General features: G+C 46.5%; 6 protein-coding genes across 6 annotated transcripts; 4 read left to right on the top strand and 2 right to left on the bottom strand.

Moving 5' to 3' along the window:
• Positions 1–138: 138 nt before the first annotated feature.
• Positions 139–2238, bottom strand: V1508DRAFT_402375 (uncharacterized protein; the record flags this gene model as incomplete). The annotated part of the gene is made up of 2 exons (XM_066938480.1): positions 139–1198; positions 1250–2238. The coding sequence occupies 2 exons, from the start codon at positions 2236–2238 to the stop codon at positions 139–141; spliced, it is 2049 nt and encodes a 682-aa protein (XP_066798031.1).
• Positions 2239–5076: 2838 nt separating this feature from the next.
• V1508DRAFT_395350 (uncharacterized protein) lies at positions 5077–6118 on the top strand (the record flags this gene model as incomplete). Its single annotated transcript, XM_066938047.1, has 4 exons — positions 5077–5133; positions 5219–5314; positions 5372–5788; positions 5846–6118. The coding sequence occupies 4 exons, from the start codon at positions 5077–5079 to the stop codon at positions 6116–6118; spliced, it is 843 nt and encodes a 280-aa protein (XP_066798032.1).
• A 337-nt stretch (positions 6119–6455) lies between these two features.
• Positions 6456–7524, top strand: V1508DRAFT_395351 (U1 small nuclear ribonucleoprotein of 70kDa MW N terminal-domain-containing protein; the record flags this gene model as incomplete). Its single annotated transcript, XM_066938048.1, has 4 exons — positions 6456–6458; positions 6517–6769; positions 6869–6996; positions 7054–7524. 4 exons carry the CDS (start codon positions 6456–6458, stop codon positions 7522–7524), a joined length of 855 nt encoding a protein of 284 aa, XP_066798033.1.
• Positions 7525–7624: 100 nt separating this feature from the next.
• V1508DRAFT_365490 (ribosomal protein L10-domain-containing protein) lies at positions 7625–8831 on the bottom strand. Its single transcript, XM_066937332.1, has 5 exons — positions 8676–8831; positions 8504–8592; positions 8369–8442; positions 8220–8310; positions 7625–8155 (listed from the first exon to the last, which is right to left on the bottom strand). Exons 1-5 carry the CDS (start codon positions 8701–8703, stop codon positions 7700–7702), a joined length of 738 nt encoding a protein of 245 aa, XP_066798034.1. The 5' UTR covers positions 8704–8831; the 3' UTR covers positions 7625–7699.
• Positions 8832–8915: 84 nt separating this feature from the next.
• Positions 8916–10593, top strand: V1508DRAFT_437349 (uncharacterized protein). The gene is made up of 4 exons (XM_066942143.1): positions 8916–9162; positions 9221–9511; positions 9562–9692; positions 9742–10593. Exons 1-4 carry the CDS (start codon positions 9066–9068, stop codon positions 10453–10455), a joined length of 1233 nt encoding a protein of 410 aa, XP_066798035.1. The 5' UTR covers positions 8916–9065; the 3' UTR covers positions 10456–10593.
• Positions 10594–11546: 953 nt separating this feature from the next.
• On the top strand, positions 11547–13095 carry V1508DRAFT_349375 (cation efflux family-domain-containing protein; the record flags this gene model as incomplete). Its single annotated transcript, XM_066936755.1, has 5 exons — positions 11547–11717; positions 11788–11898; positions 11956–12430; positions 12481–12737; positions 12787–13095. 5 exons carry the CDS (start codon positions 11547–11549, stop codon positions 13093–13095), a joined length of 1323 nt encoding a protein of 440 aa, XP_066798036.1.
• Between the last annotated feature and the right edge of the window lie 182 nt (positions 13096–13277).

The raw sequence follows: 13277 nt of genomic DNA on the forward strand, positions 1-13277 counted from the left end.
ATAACTTATGGTGTTCATTCAGTGCTACCCAAAACGCCGTAAAATAGTCTAGAAAAATGCAATGACAACAGTGTTCACTCAATTCCATAATCTTTCTAAAAGCACAGTAATGCTATCCTTGACGACGCAGTCAATCAACTATTCGCAAACATGTATACATTCTAGTAAATCACGTGCCCGAACGTGCAATATTCCAGCATCTGCGTCGTTGATACCAATGGCGATAATTATCGTGTCGTCAAGCCAGCCATGGTAATACTTGTTGACCAGTGGATTCTGGGGATGCTTATTAGACGCTGAGGCCGCTGGTATTGGCATCTCGGTAGACGTGGGCATTACGTTCGTCGCGCTACTGGCAGATGTTGTCACCGTAGCCGTGCTATCCGAAGAGGTCAGCTCTGAGACCGATGGAGTCGCATCAGGATCGACTTGGACATCCATATCGTCAGCTGGAGTTGCTCGACTGAGCAGCTTTCTGTTTGATTGAGAGCTTAATGGCCCATTGACGGTTCTCTTCGTTTTCGCAAGTGCTCCATCCTCGGAGACCTTGCCCTCCTGCTTCTCGGTTGCCAGTGTCTGCTTCTCAGTTTCGTCGGATGAGATCCGTCGCTCTGCCTCTCGTTCTTTTCGCTCCTCCGCTTCAATTTCCGCCAAAAAACTATGGCCGCCGTGAAGTTCTTCATCCCATTCGCCATGTTCGCGATGATGCTCGTGGTCCCAAGTTAAGCTAACAGAGTACAACATTGTCCGTTCATCCGTGCCAGCATACATGAGATTGCCCGTCCGTCCAATGATATTAAATGGGGCCGTAACATTCATGATGATCGCGTACCGCCTATAAAATAGCTCATAAACATTCTTATACTTCATATGCATCAGCTCGATAATAACAGTGTTGTGAATCGTTGGGATACAAGGAAAGTCACACAACGTGACCCGCAGTGAGTTCGTTGCCTGGTGAATATCATTCGCTTGAGACTTGCGATCTTTTATCTGTCGTTTCAGTCCTGATAGACATTTCGGGATGCCCGATGTAGCGATATTGACTTGCTTCTTCGGCGGTGCGTCGAGTGAGGAGACGGAACGGTCCTCGGTTTCGTGCTGGACATATCCGATGTTAGATTCGTCCCACATCAAGAACCAGTTCTTTTCAATTTCGTTGTAAACCGGGCGAGGGAGTTCGGTGAGCTCCTTGTATCTATATTTTGTTAAGGGGTGCAATTAAACTACGTAAGGGATAGGAGCATACCGAATAGGGACATGACGAAGATTCATCTTCCAGTTCAAGCCTGGCACGACGACTCGCAAGTCGATCACAAACTGACCCATGCAATTTGATTGTCCATTATTTCCCACCACCATTAACGGCTCGCCGCGAGGAGAGAACATTATTCGAGGATCCGAATGACCTTCCTTCAACGACAGGAATGGAATTGACTTGCAGGACCCCGGTTTGCTAGCCCACTCGGCCAACTTCAATACCTTAGCAGGTTGTGCGCACACGAGGATCTTCCGACCGACCGCGGGCGTTTCGCTCCAGTCCATCTCGCACCACACTATCTCATGGTGATAAAGAACCCCTAAAGGCGACTGGCGCGCGAAGCCAATGTACGGGTGTTTGTAACCTTTGGGGAACGGCAGTATATTTGGATTATATCGAGGTGCTTCGGGAGGATGGTGACCAAAGTCCATTCGCGTCAGCGTGCCTTCGTCTGCCACGGTCGAAATAAGATAATTCGCGCTGGATGGCTTTTGTCGCGGATTGGAGCAATATCGGAGCAAATTGAGCGGGGTAGGATGAGACGCAAGCTTGCGAGTCATGTCGACGTGGTCCTTAAATTTCGCAAGCTCCTCTGCTTTCCTGCGCGCCTTCTCTTCGGCATTGCTGTCATAGGCCGATTCCGGCAGAGTCAAGCTATAGACAGTTGCGGTGGAATTGGCGAAGCTAAGTGACGGCAAGACTGAGGGATCTACAGTGATAATTCGCAAATATATACAAAGCCAGAAAACCATTATAACGATGAAGATGCCGAGAAGGGACAATCGCAGAGATCTTTTGATATGACGACGGGTTTTGAAGGACGCCATGACTTGCCACAGACGAGGTCGGGACTCAGCAAATTGAACGCGCCAACGAGTCATGACTGTTGCGTCCTGACGATAGTAATCCTTTAGTTGCGGCGAAGACGACGGAGAACTAGAGACGGGTGATCTCGACAGTAGAGGGCGGCCATCCATTGCACACCAGCAGCATCAGCACCTGCACCGTCACCAGCACCTGCACCAGGACAAACACGGCGGATAGATGGAATCATAAGAACATGAAATAATGAGACAACGTGCAGCCGGCACAAGCAACCAGCCGCACAGGTGCATTAGCAAAGCGGGGCGGCGCGCTTCTTCACGTCGCAGCACTCGGAGAAGTCACTAGCCCAGCGTACGCTCGGAAAAATACATGCCCAACCATGGAAAGCCGCACGTAAAGCCTTGGCGATATGTTTACTTCGCAACTGACAGTAGAATACTGACGTGGTCGTCCACGGCTAAGATCTGTAATGGAGGTGCAGCCGGACTCAAAAGGTCCTGAAAGAACATAGGTAACTGCCATGAATGCATTGAGGCGTAAACGGACGGCGATAGGCAGGCGATGGCAGCTGCAGCAGCAGCAACAGCAGCAACAGCAGCAACAGCAGCAACAGCAGCAACAGCAACAACAACAAGAATTTGTTGGAGCAGGACAATTGGATGGAAGCCGCGCTGTTATTTTGACATCACGTTAGTGCAATACCAACCCTACTTACTGCCATTCAGAGTAGATATGTGCACCACATAACACACAAGACGGCATAATCTTCACCACACTCAGTGGGTGTTTCGACAACTCGAAAACAAGACTAGCTCGATTAGTCGATTATAGTGGTTAAATATAGACGTGACGATAGGTTTCCGGGTGCTCACTAATCCTGCCTCGTATATTATTTTGCTAGCGTCTGTACAGACAGGTCATGTGGCGTCAAAAGTAGTCTTGCTTACTTACATTAGGCAGCGGCTATATACAACCGAGAATCTTCCAGCTCGTCGGTAGAGACACTCGGCACCGGGAACCTCGTAGTAAAGCCCTGCGTCTCCAGCCTTTGTTATCTATGTCCAGAGTGCATTCTACATAATTACCAAAGAGAAGCTTCCGTACAGATGGCGACGTACGGATAGAGTGAAATGCTGCAATGCTTCTGTCGACTTCAAGCTATTAAGACGAGCGTTAATAAGCCTTACGGCACTGCGTTTGCAACTATGCAATGTGCTGCGTACGCTAAGCCATAAGGAGCTAGATTAACTTAAATGGAGCCCGTCGCTCCAGTCAATATCCGCACCCGAACATGACAATTCCCGCATCAAAAGAATTGAGGATGAATCGATGTGAGCTGTAAATTACAGGATAATTCGTCCGAGGAAATACAACGAAGCATCACTTCTATCACGAAATCATCAGCCCTATCTTACAGAGTTCAATGTAAAATATTGCCCGTCGCTTATTTGTGCAGCCATGCTGACATGCACCGTTTTAATAATACGCAAATTGCATCCGCAACAGAAACCCTCTGCCCCCCACACTTGTGCACTTGTGCAGACGGATGATGATATTACTAACTGTCCTCTTACAGGAGTCACTTACCGTAAAGATCTTGAGCGTGTACAAACCGAAAAGCATCTTGGTGAGAGAAGCTGAAACAAACTTGCAGTAATAATATACTCGTAAGGTTCTAAAGGTAAAATCCGTTGATATGTATATGCGAAGAGAAATTACTGTGGAAGTTGGTAGAGTTTGTGAATGACAGATGCAACAGCTGTTCGCTGGACTTGGCTGGACTCTTAAAATATAAATTAAAATTCGAACTCAGGAATTAGTATAGGGAGTCGGGAAATTGCCGGTGAATTATGTTAAGGTCACCCAATTTTCAGTTTGGAGACACGCCACATCGGTGTTGATTAAGAAACAAGGAATGACGATCCGTCAGCCCCACATAGACTAAGACCGCGGTATACTATTCTTTGTTACAATGTTTGATTCGTCCCAGTAGGCCAAAGTCTTGACATCTCTGCTATCCCACCAACACGTTCCGTCGTCGTTTATGTCATATTCCTTGCGACAGTGAAGCATAAATTGTCTGGGCGCTGGCCGCATTGTACACATAAGCTTAGCTTTGCCCCTGATTTACTGATTTGCAGGCCTGCAGGCCAAAATTAAACTTGCAAATTCAGACAGACAAATTATCGTGTGCGTTGTTAACCGAAGTTTGACCTATTAAGCTGCTACTGCCAACTTTCGATCATATATAATTCTCCCAGGCTTGTATCTATTCTGATTTCTCATTTTCTGCGTATTGCTGCATTCACTGTGGCAACTCGGTTCTACATCCGATAGGAATGTCTCATGTCAAATAAATCCTAGACCATTGTCCTTTGCGACGAGATATTGTCGCTATACTTCTTTGTTTAACATACGCGGAGTCCACAAAGAAGCCAGAGATCGGCATACTTGGTAGCCGAAATCCTTCCGAACATACCCTGTTATGCATACACAGCCGAATTCAAATATCCCGAATCCATTATTCCAAATACCCGTCGCCACACTACTTTCACTGCCGATGAGGTGTCTTTGACTGGGAAAGACTCGTACAGCCTAAACACGCACACATCCGTATTATGATCTATGTTGATACCATCAAAATCGCATCGAACCTCAACGGTACTGACCAACTCGCAAGTTGCTCGAACAACTGACCTTCGCGATACCCTTCGTGAACGTTTAAGGCAAAGAACCACCCTAACCCATACACAGCCACGGACCTCCAGCCACATCGGTGTGATTCGAATCCTGCGAACCGATGGCAGTTAACAACCACGAGCAGTCCATATTACGCCTATAATAGTATTTCTGGGACAGAGAGGAGTTTTCAGATATTCAACAGAACTGCGGGCGCAGCCAAAACAAGTCTTGATAGGTTGGCGATATATATCATTGCCTAACCTAGACGACGCAGTAACAGATTAAGCTATTGATCTTGCGCAAACACGATGTCCGGTGACGCGCGAGACCAGTTCGATCCAACGCCGTATGTTCCTACAATTGATGTACGTTGCTCCTGACTTTCCAATGAATTTTGAGGATCGGGGTCAAGGTTCAGCACTCCGTAGTGGCTGACGTTATGGATTATAGGCCATACTACGAGTCGCTGATCTGCAACGGATATCAGCTAAGAAGATCCGAAATGCGCTTCAAGAGCTGTTTGAAATTGATCTTACGCCATACAAGGTAAACTTCCGATTTGGAGTGGTGTGACCGCTGCACAATCCGCTAATGCGCTTACAGCGGGATATAGATGGCGCCATAGTCGATTGCTTTAATAATATTCAGGATGAACTAGAAGAAGCAGCAGCAAAGAAACAGGAACAACCCATGAAAGACTATGTCACTGTGAAGAGGGAGCCAAAATCATCATCCACTGCCAAGTCAAGCAATGGCAGGAAATCAGCCACCGTAGATGCAAAACGACACCGTACGGATGCGGAATATGCAGCTCAGTTACATAGGGAATTGAATTCTGTGAGAAGTAGTGGGCGTACGGCGTCCGTTCCACGGGGAGTTGCTATCAAAAAGAAGAAGAGGAGGTCAAACGACTCCGATGAGGGAGGCACCAAAAAGAGACGAGAGGTTAATCGAAATAACCCGTTTAATGCGAAGATGTTATTAAGCCCGCAGTTGGCAAGTTTTCTGGGAGTGTCTGAGGTAATTCGTCCGTTTTACAATCCAGAGATTGGTTGGAAGCTAACGATTATATATTAGCTATCGCGGCCCGAGGCTGTAAAGAATATATGGACATATATTAAAGAGCACGACCTGCAAAACCCGGAGGACAAGCGAGAAATTTTGTGTGACGACAAAATGCGGCCCGTATTTGGCGACAAGGTGCACATGTTCACAATGAATAAAATTTTGGCGAATCATCTATATAAACGGGATGAAGTTATGGGCGGCGAGGATGCTATCAGCAACGAAGCTTCATCCGATGAAGATGATCATTCTCAGAATATTGACGAATTATTTGGCGAAGCATAATTAAATGTATGTGGGCCGAGGGAGAGTGTGCCGTGGATATTGTCTTTTGTTGTAGCATTCCTCGTACTTCGTTCTAAGACTCTAGTAGACGGTCTAATATATGTAGCAATTACATGTAGTCTGGCTCTTGATCTTATGCACTAAATTTATTGTGCGTATTATTATCACATACTAATAATTTGTTTGCGCTAGGTCGATGAGTTCGCTTTATTTCGATAGTGGCGAGCATCTCTACGATCAGAATAGGGTTTGCGGTTCTACACGCAAACCTGCCCTCCAAAGATTTCATCCATCTAACTCTCAGATATCGTCCACAGCAAGACGGCCAGCATTCACAATGGTAAGCCAAGCATAATCATGTGCAGTTTAAATATCGTACTGACTATTTTCCTTTGAAGACGGACAAGTTACCGCCACCACTGTTAGCGTTGTTCGCACCCCGTCCTCCTTTGCGTTATTTACCCCCTACGGACACCGCGTCCGAAAAACGACAAACCGCGAGAATATCTGGTGTTGCAAAATTCCTGGATATACTAAATACGCCGGAACCATCGTACGTGCCCACTGAAACAAAGACCGAGGCAATCGAGCGACTACGACGAGAGAAGCAACGGGCCCACGAGAACCGGTTAAAGGAGGGATTGGAATCCTGTAAGCGTCTCGTCTTACTCATACTGAATGAAATTTTTTGATCCTTCAAATCTGGAAATATATTTGTAAAACTGAGATTGGGCTAATGTGTGGATATAGGGAATCCCAATTCCGATCCACTGGTCAAAGGCGATCCATTCCAAACATTGTTCATATCTCGATTGTCATACGATGCCACAGAACAAGACCTGGACGATGAGTGTGGAAGATATGGACAGATCGAACGGGTGAATAACGCTGAATGTCATTTCCGCCAAGTGAATACCGAGCTAACAAATGCCTAGATACGAATTGTGAGAGACAAAAATTCCGGCAAACCGCGCGGCTACGCGTTTGTGGTTTTTGCTAGAGAGAGGGATATGCGAGTAGCATACAAAGAAATGAATGGCGTGCAAATAAAGGGGCGAAAAGTCCTAGTTGATGTCGAAAGGGGAAGGACAGTCAAATCCTGGAAACCTCGAAGATTAGGAGGTGGCTTGGGAGGTAGGCATTATACCAAGGCTGGACTCCTGCGACCTGTGGGAAAAGATTTGTTGCGTGAAAGGGAGCGTGAGAGCGATCGGTTCCGTCAGCCCGAACGTGAACGTGAGAGACATGATAGAGACAGATATCGGGCAAGAGGTGGTGGTCGAGAATGGGACAGAGATCGAGAACGCGATCGCGTTCGTGACCGCGACCACGACCACGACAGGGACCGCTTTAGAGATCGTCATGATCGTGATCGTACTAGTGACAGATCACGATGGCGACGATGATTTTTGCCGCGGACCAATGGACAAAATGTGTCAACTTGGATCAAACCTCGGCAATCAAAATGGGCTATGAGGGCGAAAGGAACCTGTGGGGTTGGTTGGACGTGTGGCCTTCAATTAGATTGTACAAAAATGAAATGTATAATAATTAACCCGTTAATAAAAAATTACAGTACTTTTATTCTTCATCATCAGATCCATCCACAATCTCGTCAATATTAGCCGTATCTAATTCATGAACAATGCCGTCTCCCCAGTATGCAACCAATCGAACTCTGAACTCTGCGCAGGCAACACCAAAGAGCTTTAACAATCGAGTTTGCTTCGCATCCAAGACGCCCCCTTCGCTGCAAACCTCAAAGTCATTCTCAATCATTATTTTGCCATTCTTCAAGCTCGTCGGAACACCTAGTTGTACTCGTAGAGTACTCTCCAAAGAATGAGGTAATGGTAAATCGTCCTCCGATCTAACCTGACCTCCACGTGAGTATATTATTCCAGAGGGAATTGTGAATGATACGCTGGCAATCTGACCGGCTCTCGGGAAGTCAGATTTTGCGAAATCTGAGAAATAGTTCTCAACCGTCTCTGGGTCTTCATTGGTCAAAAGTAGACCTACTGCTCCCTTAACATACTAATTTACAGTTATTATTGATCCTCATCATACCTCTAGATTACCAAACGAGCGACTTTCTTACCTTACACAGCTTACTCATATTTTCTTTCACTTCATCTTCTCTAGTTAATCCCAATGCTTTCGCCATAACCTTGGTTCGCCCGAACAGCAACCTATGTACTCTTAGTATTTCTAGTTCACAACGTAGCTCACCCCAAATCCACAACGTACCGACTGCCATTCCAATCGCGTCTCACGTCCTTGAGAAAGGAATTTCGCATGTTGGCGACATCGAATACCCAGACCTAAACACACAGTTAATTGGTCTCCACAAGTTGCAACCCTCAAGAGTCAAATAGTACTGACATATTTGTATAATTCGAGAGCCTCTCTTATCTGATTAAATAGAAGTTCTTTGCCTTCTCTACCCTTCTTCTGAGTTTTTGTCAAGGTGACTATGTGAGAGCGTCAGTGCACTTGATCACTCAGCGAAACACGCTCCATCCCGTGGCCATAATGCATTAACTGCGGAACCTACCAAGTTTAGATCTCTTTGACTTCGGCATACTAGTATAAACTATATCAGTTCCGGTGGGTAAAAGTCTTCTAAGTTAGCAAGATTTGAGACCCCGAAGTTGATCTTGCTATTCAAAGGCTTTGGGAGTTTCAAGTTTAAATTTTTTTTTCACGCCCTGTCCCAAGATGCGTGGCAGTGGTGGCAGTGAGTGTGGCACGCCGCCTGCAATTAAGAGGTTAGCCCCGGAATGCATCAACAATATACACAAATACCACAACAAAACCAACTACAGCTAGGGACAGCACAGTGTTAGACAAGTCGGAAAACGACAGATTATAATGCAGTAGTATTTATAACGGGCGCTCTTTTGTAGGCTTGGAGGATTATTAGTTCGCAGATTTGGATTGCGCAATGCACTCATATCTCGATCATATCCTGGAGAGCTTCTACGCGGCAACAAATTGGAATGTCGAGAACCAGTATGCTAACCTGACGGCTAGTTCTAGAGGTAATATGGCTGTCAGCGATATAATGTAACTGTTGACTGTCATCTAATCGCGCATTAGAGTTACTGGATTTCTCTTTACCCTCCGGATTCATTCTCAATGTATCAGCGCTGTCCTCGCCAGCGTCGGCGTCGTCATATTCAGTCAAAAATCTCAGCGGTATAGTTGATGGGGCAATATCCTACTTCTATTGTGCCCCGAACAACTTGTTGTCGTCGAATCGACTTTCTACGGACGATGTGGACTTGACAAAGGTCCTGTGCGGCTTTAGGCCGCTCAAGGCTCCGGAATCCCCAGAGGACCCAAGGTACCGAGAGGTTTGGCTCGGAGGAAAAAGAGTCGATGCTAAGAGTACGTGAATGAAGCACCAGTAGTGGGAATGCTACTCTGACTCGCTTTAGATACGCTGCTATACGGTAAACTATATATGCCCAATAATACTCTCGAGGCAATGTATATTCGACAGATGTCGCCGACTGACCAAGTCGTGATCTCCGCAGTTAGCGATGCCAGACTGCGCAATGGTGGAACGGTAAGCTTATTCTGAGGGTAGAATACAGTATGTGCTGATTGGGTCACAGATGATGACTCAAATACAAAAAAATACAGGAAAATGGTGCAGCGAATTTATTTACAGTACCGACGAGGCTTTACTAGGCCTACGAGGTCTGTACAACTTTGGCTTCGATTCAAAACTGAGTGACCCATCTTCACAATCTTTCTTAAGTGCCGGTGGTGAGATATACTACGGGGTGTTTAATAAAGCTGCGGGGGTCTCAACGGGCCTGCGGTACACGACATCATCGGCCTACGTTAACACTCCAATGACAATGACTGTTACTTTGAACCCGATAATGGGTCAGTTGTCTGCGACATATGCGGTTAAGTCGACGACAAATACAACTTTTGCGAGCCGGCTTGATTTTAACGCATTCTCATACGAAAGCGATTTAACACTTGGATGCGAGCTGTGGAAGCGATCGCCCGCGAATCCCACTGCAACTGAGGCGGATTTGGCGAATCCCCCACGGCAGTCCCAATCATCAATTGTGCCACATGAATATTTACAAACGAGGCAGTCTGATAGCGCAACCAAAACGAAAGATGAACCGATTCAGAGAACATTTGTCGATGAAGCAGTATGGAAGGCTCGGGTATCGACTAGTAGCCCGACCATCAGGCTGTTGTGGGAGGGCCGCATAAAGGCTTTTTTATTCAGCTTTGGGACTGAGATAGACGTACGGCCTGGAGAAGGCGTGAAAACATTTGGCTTAGAGTTGCAATATGCATCATAGCAAGCGATTTGAATATCCTTCCACCTACATTCCGTAACTAAATACACCAAAGCTGCAGCGCTGCGTCTACACGGTAACCAGACCGCCTTGGTGTAGCCGCTAAACTGGGAGATTGAAGACTCACCAGGCAATACAAGAAGTAACAATATTGGAGCACAGGAGAGCATCCTTCTATGTGATGCCTGAATCGCTGTCACGTGCTGTGATTAGTCAGTGCTTATGCAGTCACTAGGCCCAACCGCAAGGGTGCTCGATGCAACCTGCCCCTTCGTTGGCCGTCGCTCAAGCGTAAACTTGCCCACGATCCATGGAAGAACAGCACGTCAATTGTACCATTGTGATCTTTCCGCAGATAAGTGCGAACCTTGGTTTGTCCGGCAGTATCATCCTTGAATACTACACTGCACACGGGCTATCACGCGACTTATAACTCGGTGGGTTGGGAGATGTGCGTGTCTTCTTTCTGGTAGAGAGTGCCCTTGCAGCAGTCGTTCGAAACCTGCCACAGTTTCTGCGCTTTCGGACTCTTGCATAAGAAAATGGAATCCTACTCGCCTTTGCCAGGATCCAAAAGGCGCGAGAAACGCGTCTCTCTGTACGACATCTCGCCGGAATTTCTACTTCCGAATCCGGTCTCGCTGGTGCCGAACTTCGACAATCATTCCGACTCCTCCATAACCGTTCATGCTACAAACACTACAGCGACACTAATATCATCATCATCACCAACAATGACAACGACTATGCCACCACCGCCTCCTCCTCCATTGAACGGTAACAGATTCGCGGATATGAAGAACCATAGCAGATCACGGTCACCGTCGCCAGCACGGGGCCGAAGATCATCTTTCGTCTTTCCACCCCCACCATCTATCGCAATTTCCTCGTCACCGTACAAGTCCAATACGTACAACTCGTCTCGCGAGTCACTGGAGCAGACTGCAATTGACGAAAACAGTACAAAAGTAACGGCGTCGCGAGCGCCAAGTCCCATAAGATTCAGCGTGCGCCCGAAAGGGAATTCGTCGGCGAATGGTATAGTAAAAGTTGACGCCCCGGCAGATGCACTGAATGCATTTGATTTTGATGATATGAAACTAGGCGGTGGTAGTGGTATTGTGACTGAGAACCCCACCGAGGAGAATGCGCAAGCGCTGCCAGTTGATAGTACAGTCCCATGTTCAGCATCCCCTGTGAAAGTTTCCCGCAAGCCGTTCAACTTCCAGTCTACAGTCGCGTCCAGATCTCCAGTGAACAAACCTGTAGGTTGAACCTTCGCTGAGTTAGAAGCTTTTTATTGCGCGACATTTGCATTCTGACTGGTCACTCTAGAATCAGCGGCGAGGTCATAAATACAAACACTCATCTGTCTCTATGAATTTCTTCCTCGAACCACCACCTAGACCACCACCAGTGCTTCCTGCCCATTTTCCAGTGCCCACGGTAGGATTATACTCCATGGCTCACACTTTTATCCCATCAATCTAACGAATCTTATAGTACAAAGACGCAATTCAAAGTATGTCACGAGATCAGAAGATCCAACTGGGATGGTGCTCCTTGCATTTCTTAATAGGACTTCAGCTATGGCTTATTAGTTATGAGTCGACAGTTCTAATGGCTATATCACATATCATATTTTACGATGCCTTCGCAGCTACGATGTCTGTATTAGTAGACGTTTTATCTAATTTTGAGGTTTGGAAAAACAGTAGTATAAGGCATCCTTTTGGGCTTCAGAGAGCGGAGATATTGGCTGGGTTTGCCAGCACGGTTGGACTTCTATTTATGGGCATTGACATAGGGTCACATTTATGCGAGAACTTTATGAAGCATGCTATCACTGAAAGTGCTCCCCATGATCACGAATCAGAACGTTTCTACGCCCGGGGAACGCCAATTGTGATCATACTGGCAGTCTTGGCTACTGTGGTAACATCCATCGTATTCAAGAACCATGAGCGGATAGGAACAGGTATGTGTGTTAGGGAATACTGCCAAAAGTGTTAGCTAATTCTTTTGTAGCTGTCCAATTTTCGTACATTCGAAAATTCAAGTACGGCCTAAATAACCCCCTTTATCTCACCACAGTCTGCTCTTGCTTTGTAATATTATCTTTGCTATTTTGGACGTCAGAGTCATGGTATAGTACGATTGACAACATGCTGGCGGTGGTAATTGCATTTGCTATGTGTTTTGTGGGTTGGATGACAGCTCTCACATTGGGACGCATGCTGTTGATGGGCTTCAATGGCAATTGCGCACGAATGATTTTGGAGGAGGTACGATGACACATTGATAGTCCATACTAACGAGCTAATTCAAGACCAGATTGAAGGCGATTCCGATGTCAAGTCAGTTGAGGAGTCTCGGATGTGGCAAGTCCACTATGGGTTGTGCATAATTAACATCAAGCTGCGGTTGCAAGGGTCAGTTGTTGACGAGACCAGTGTGCGCGCCAATGTAAATAGAATAATAGGCGACGTTCTGAAAGCGAATTTGGGTGCAGTAGCTATGACCGATTCGAAGTCCCCAGGGTTCGCCACAAGTGTAAATGGCAGCGCGACGGTCAATGCGGTGAAGGTCAGGGGAAGGACAGGCATACAGTGGGAGAGTACGATAGATATAGATCGGTCTTAAAGTTGCCAATCTGCAGTGCTCAGGTTGGTTGGGCCGGTTCCTGATTGAGTGTGTTGGTTCCTATATTGGTCATTTCAGTGTTCTGTTTTTGGCGGGTATCCTCTAAAATTGCATTTTGCTTATTCTTGTTTGGTTTGTATGGTACTATTGCGCGCTGAGTTTTCGTGTTTGCATTTGTTCAT

This window comes from Lipomyces doorenjongii, assembly GCF_038497915.1.
Source record: "Lipomyces doorenjongii strain NRRL Y-27504 unplaced genomic scaffold V1508scaffold_6, whole genome shotgun sequence".
Lineage (NCBI taxonomy): Eukaryota > Fungi > Ascomycota > Lipomycetes > Lipomycetales > Lipomycetaceae > Lipomyces > Lipomyces doorenjongii.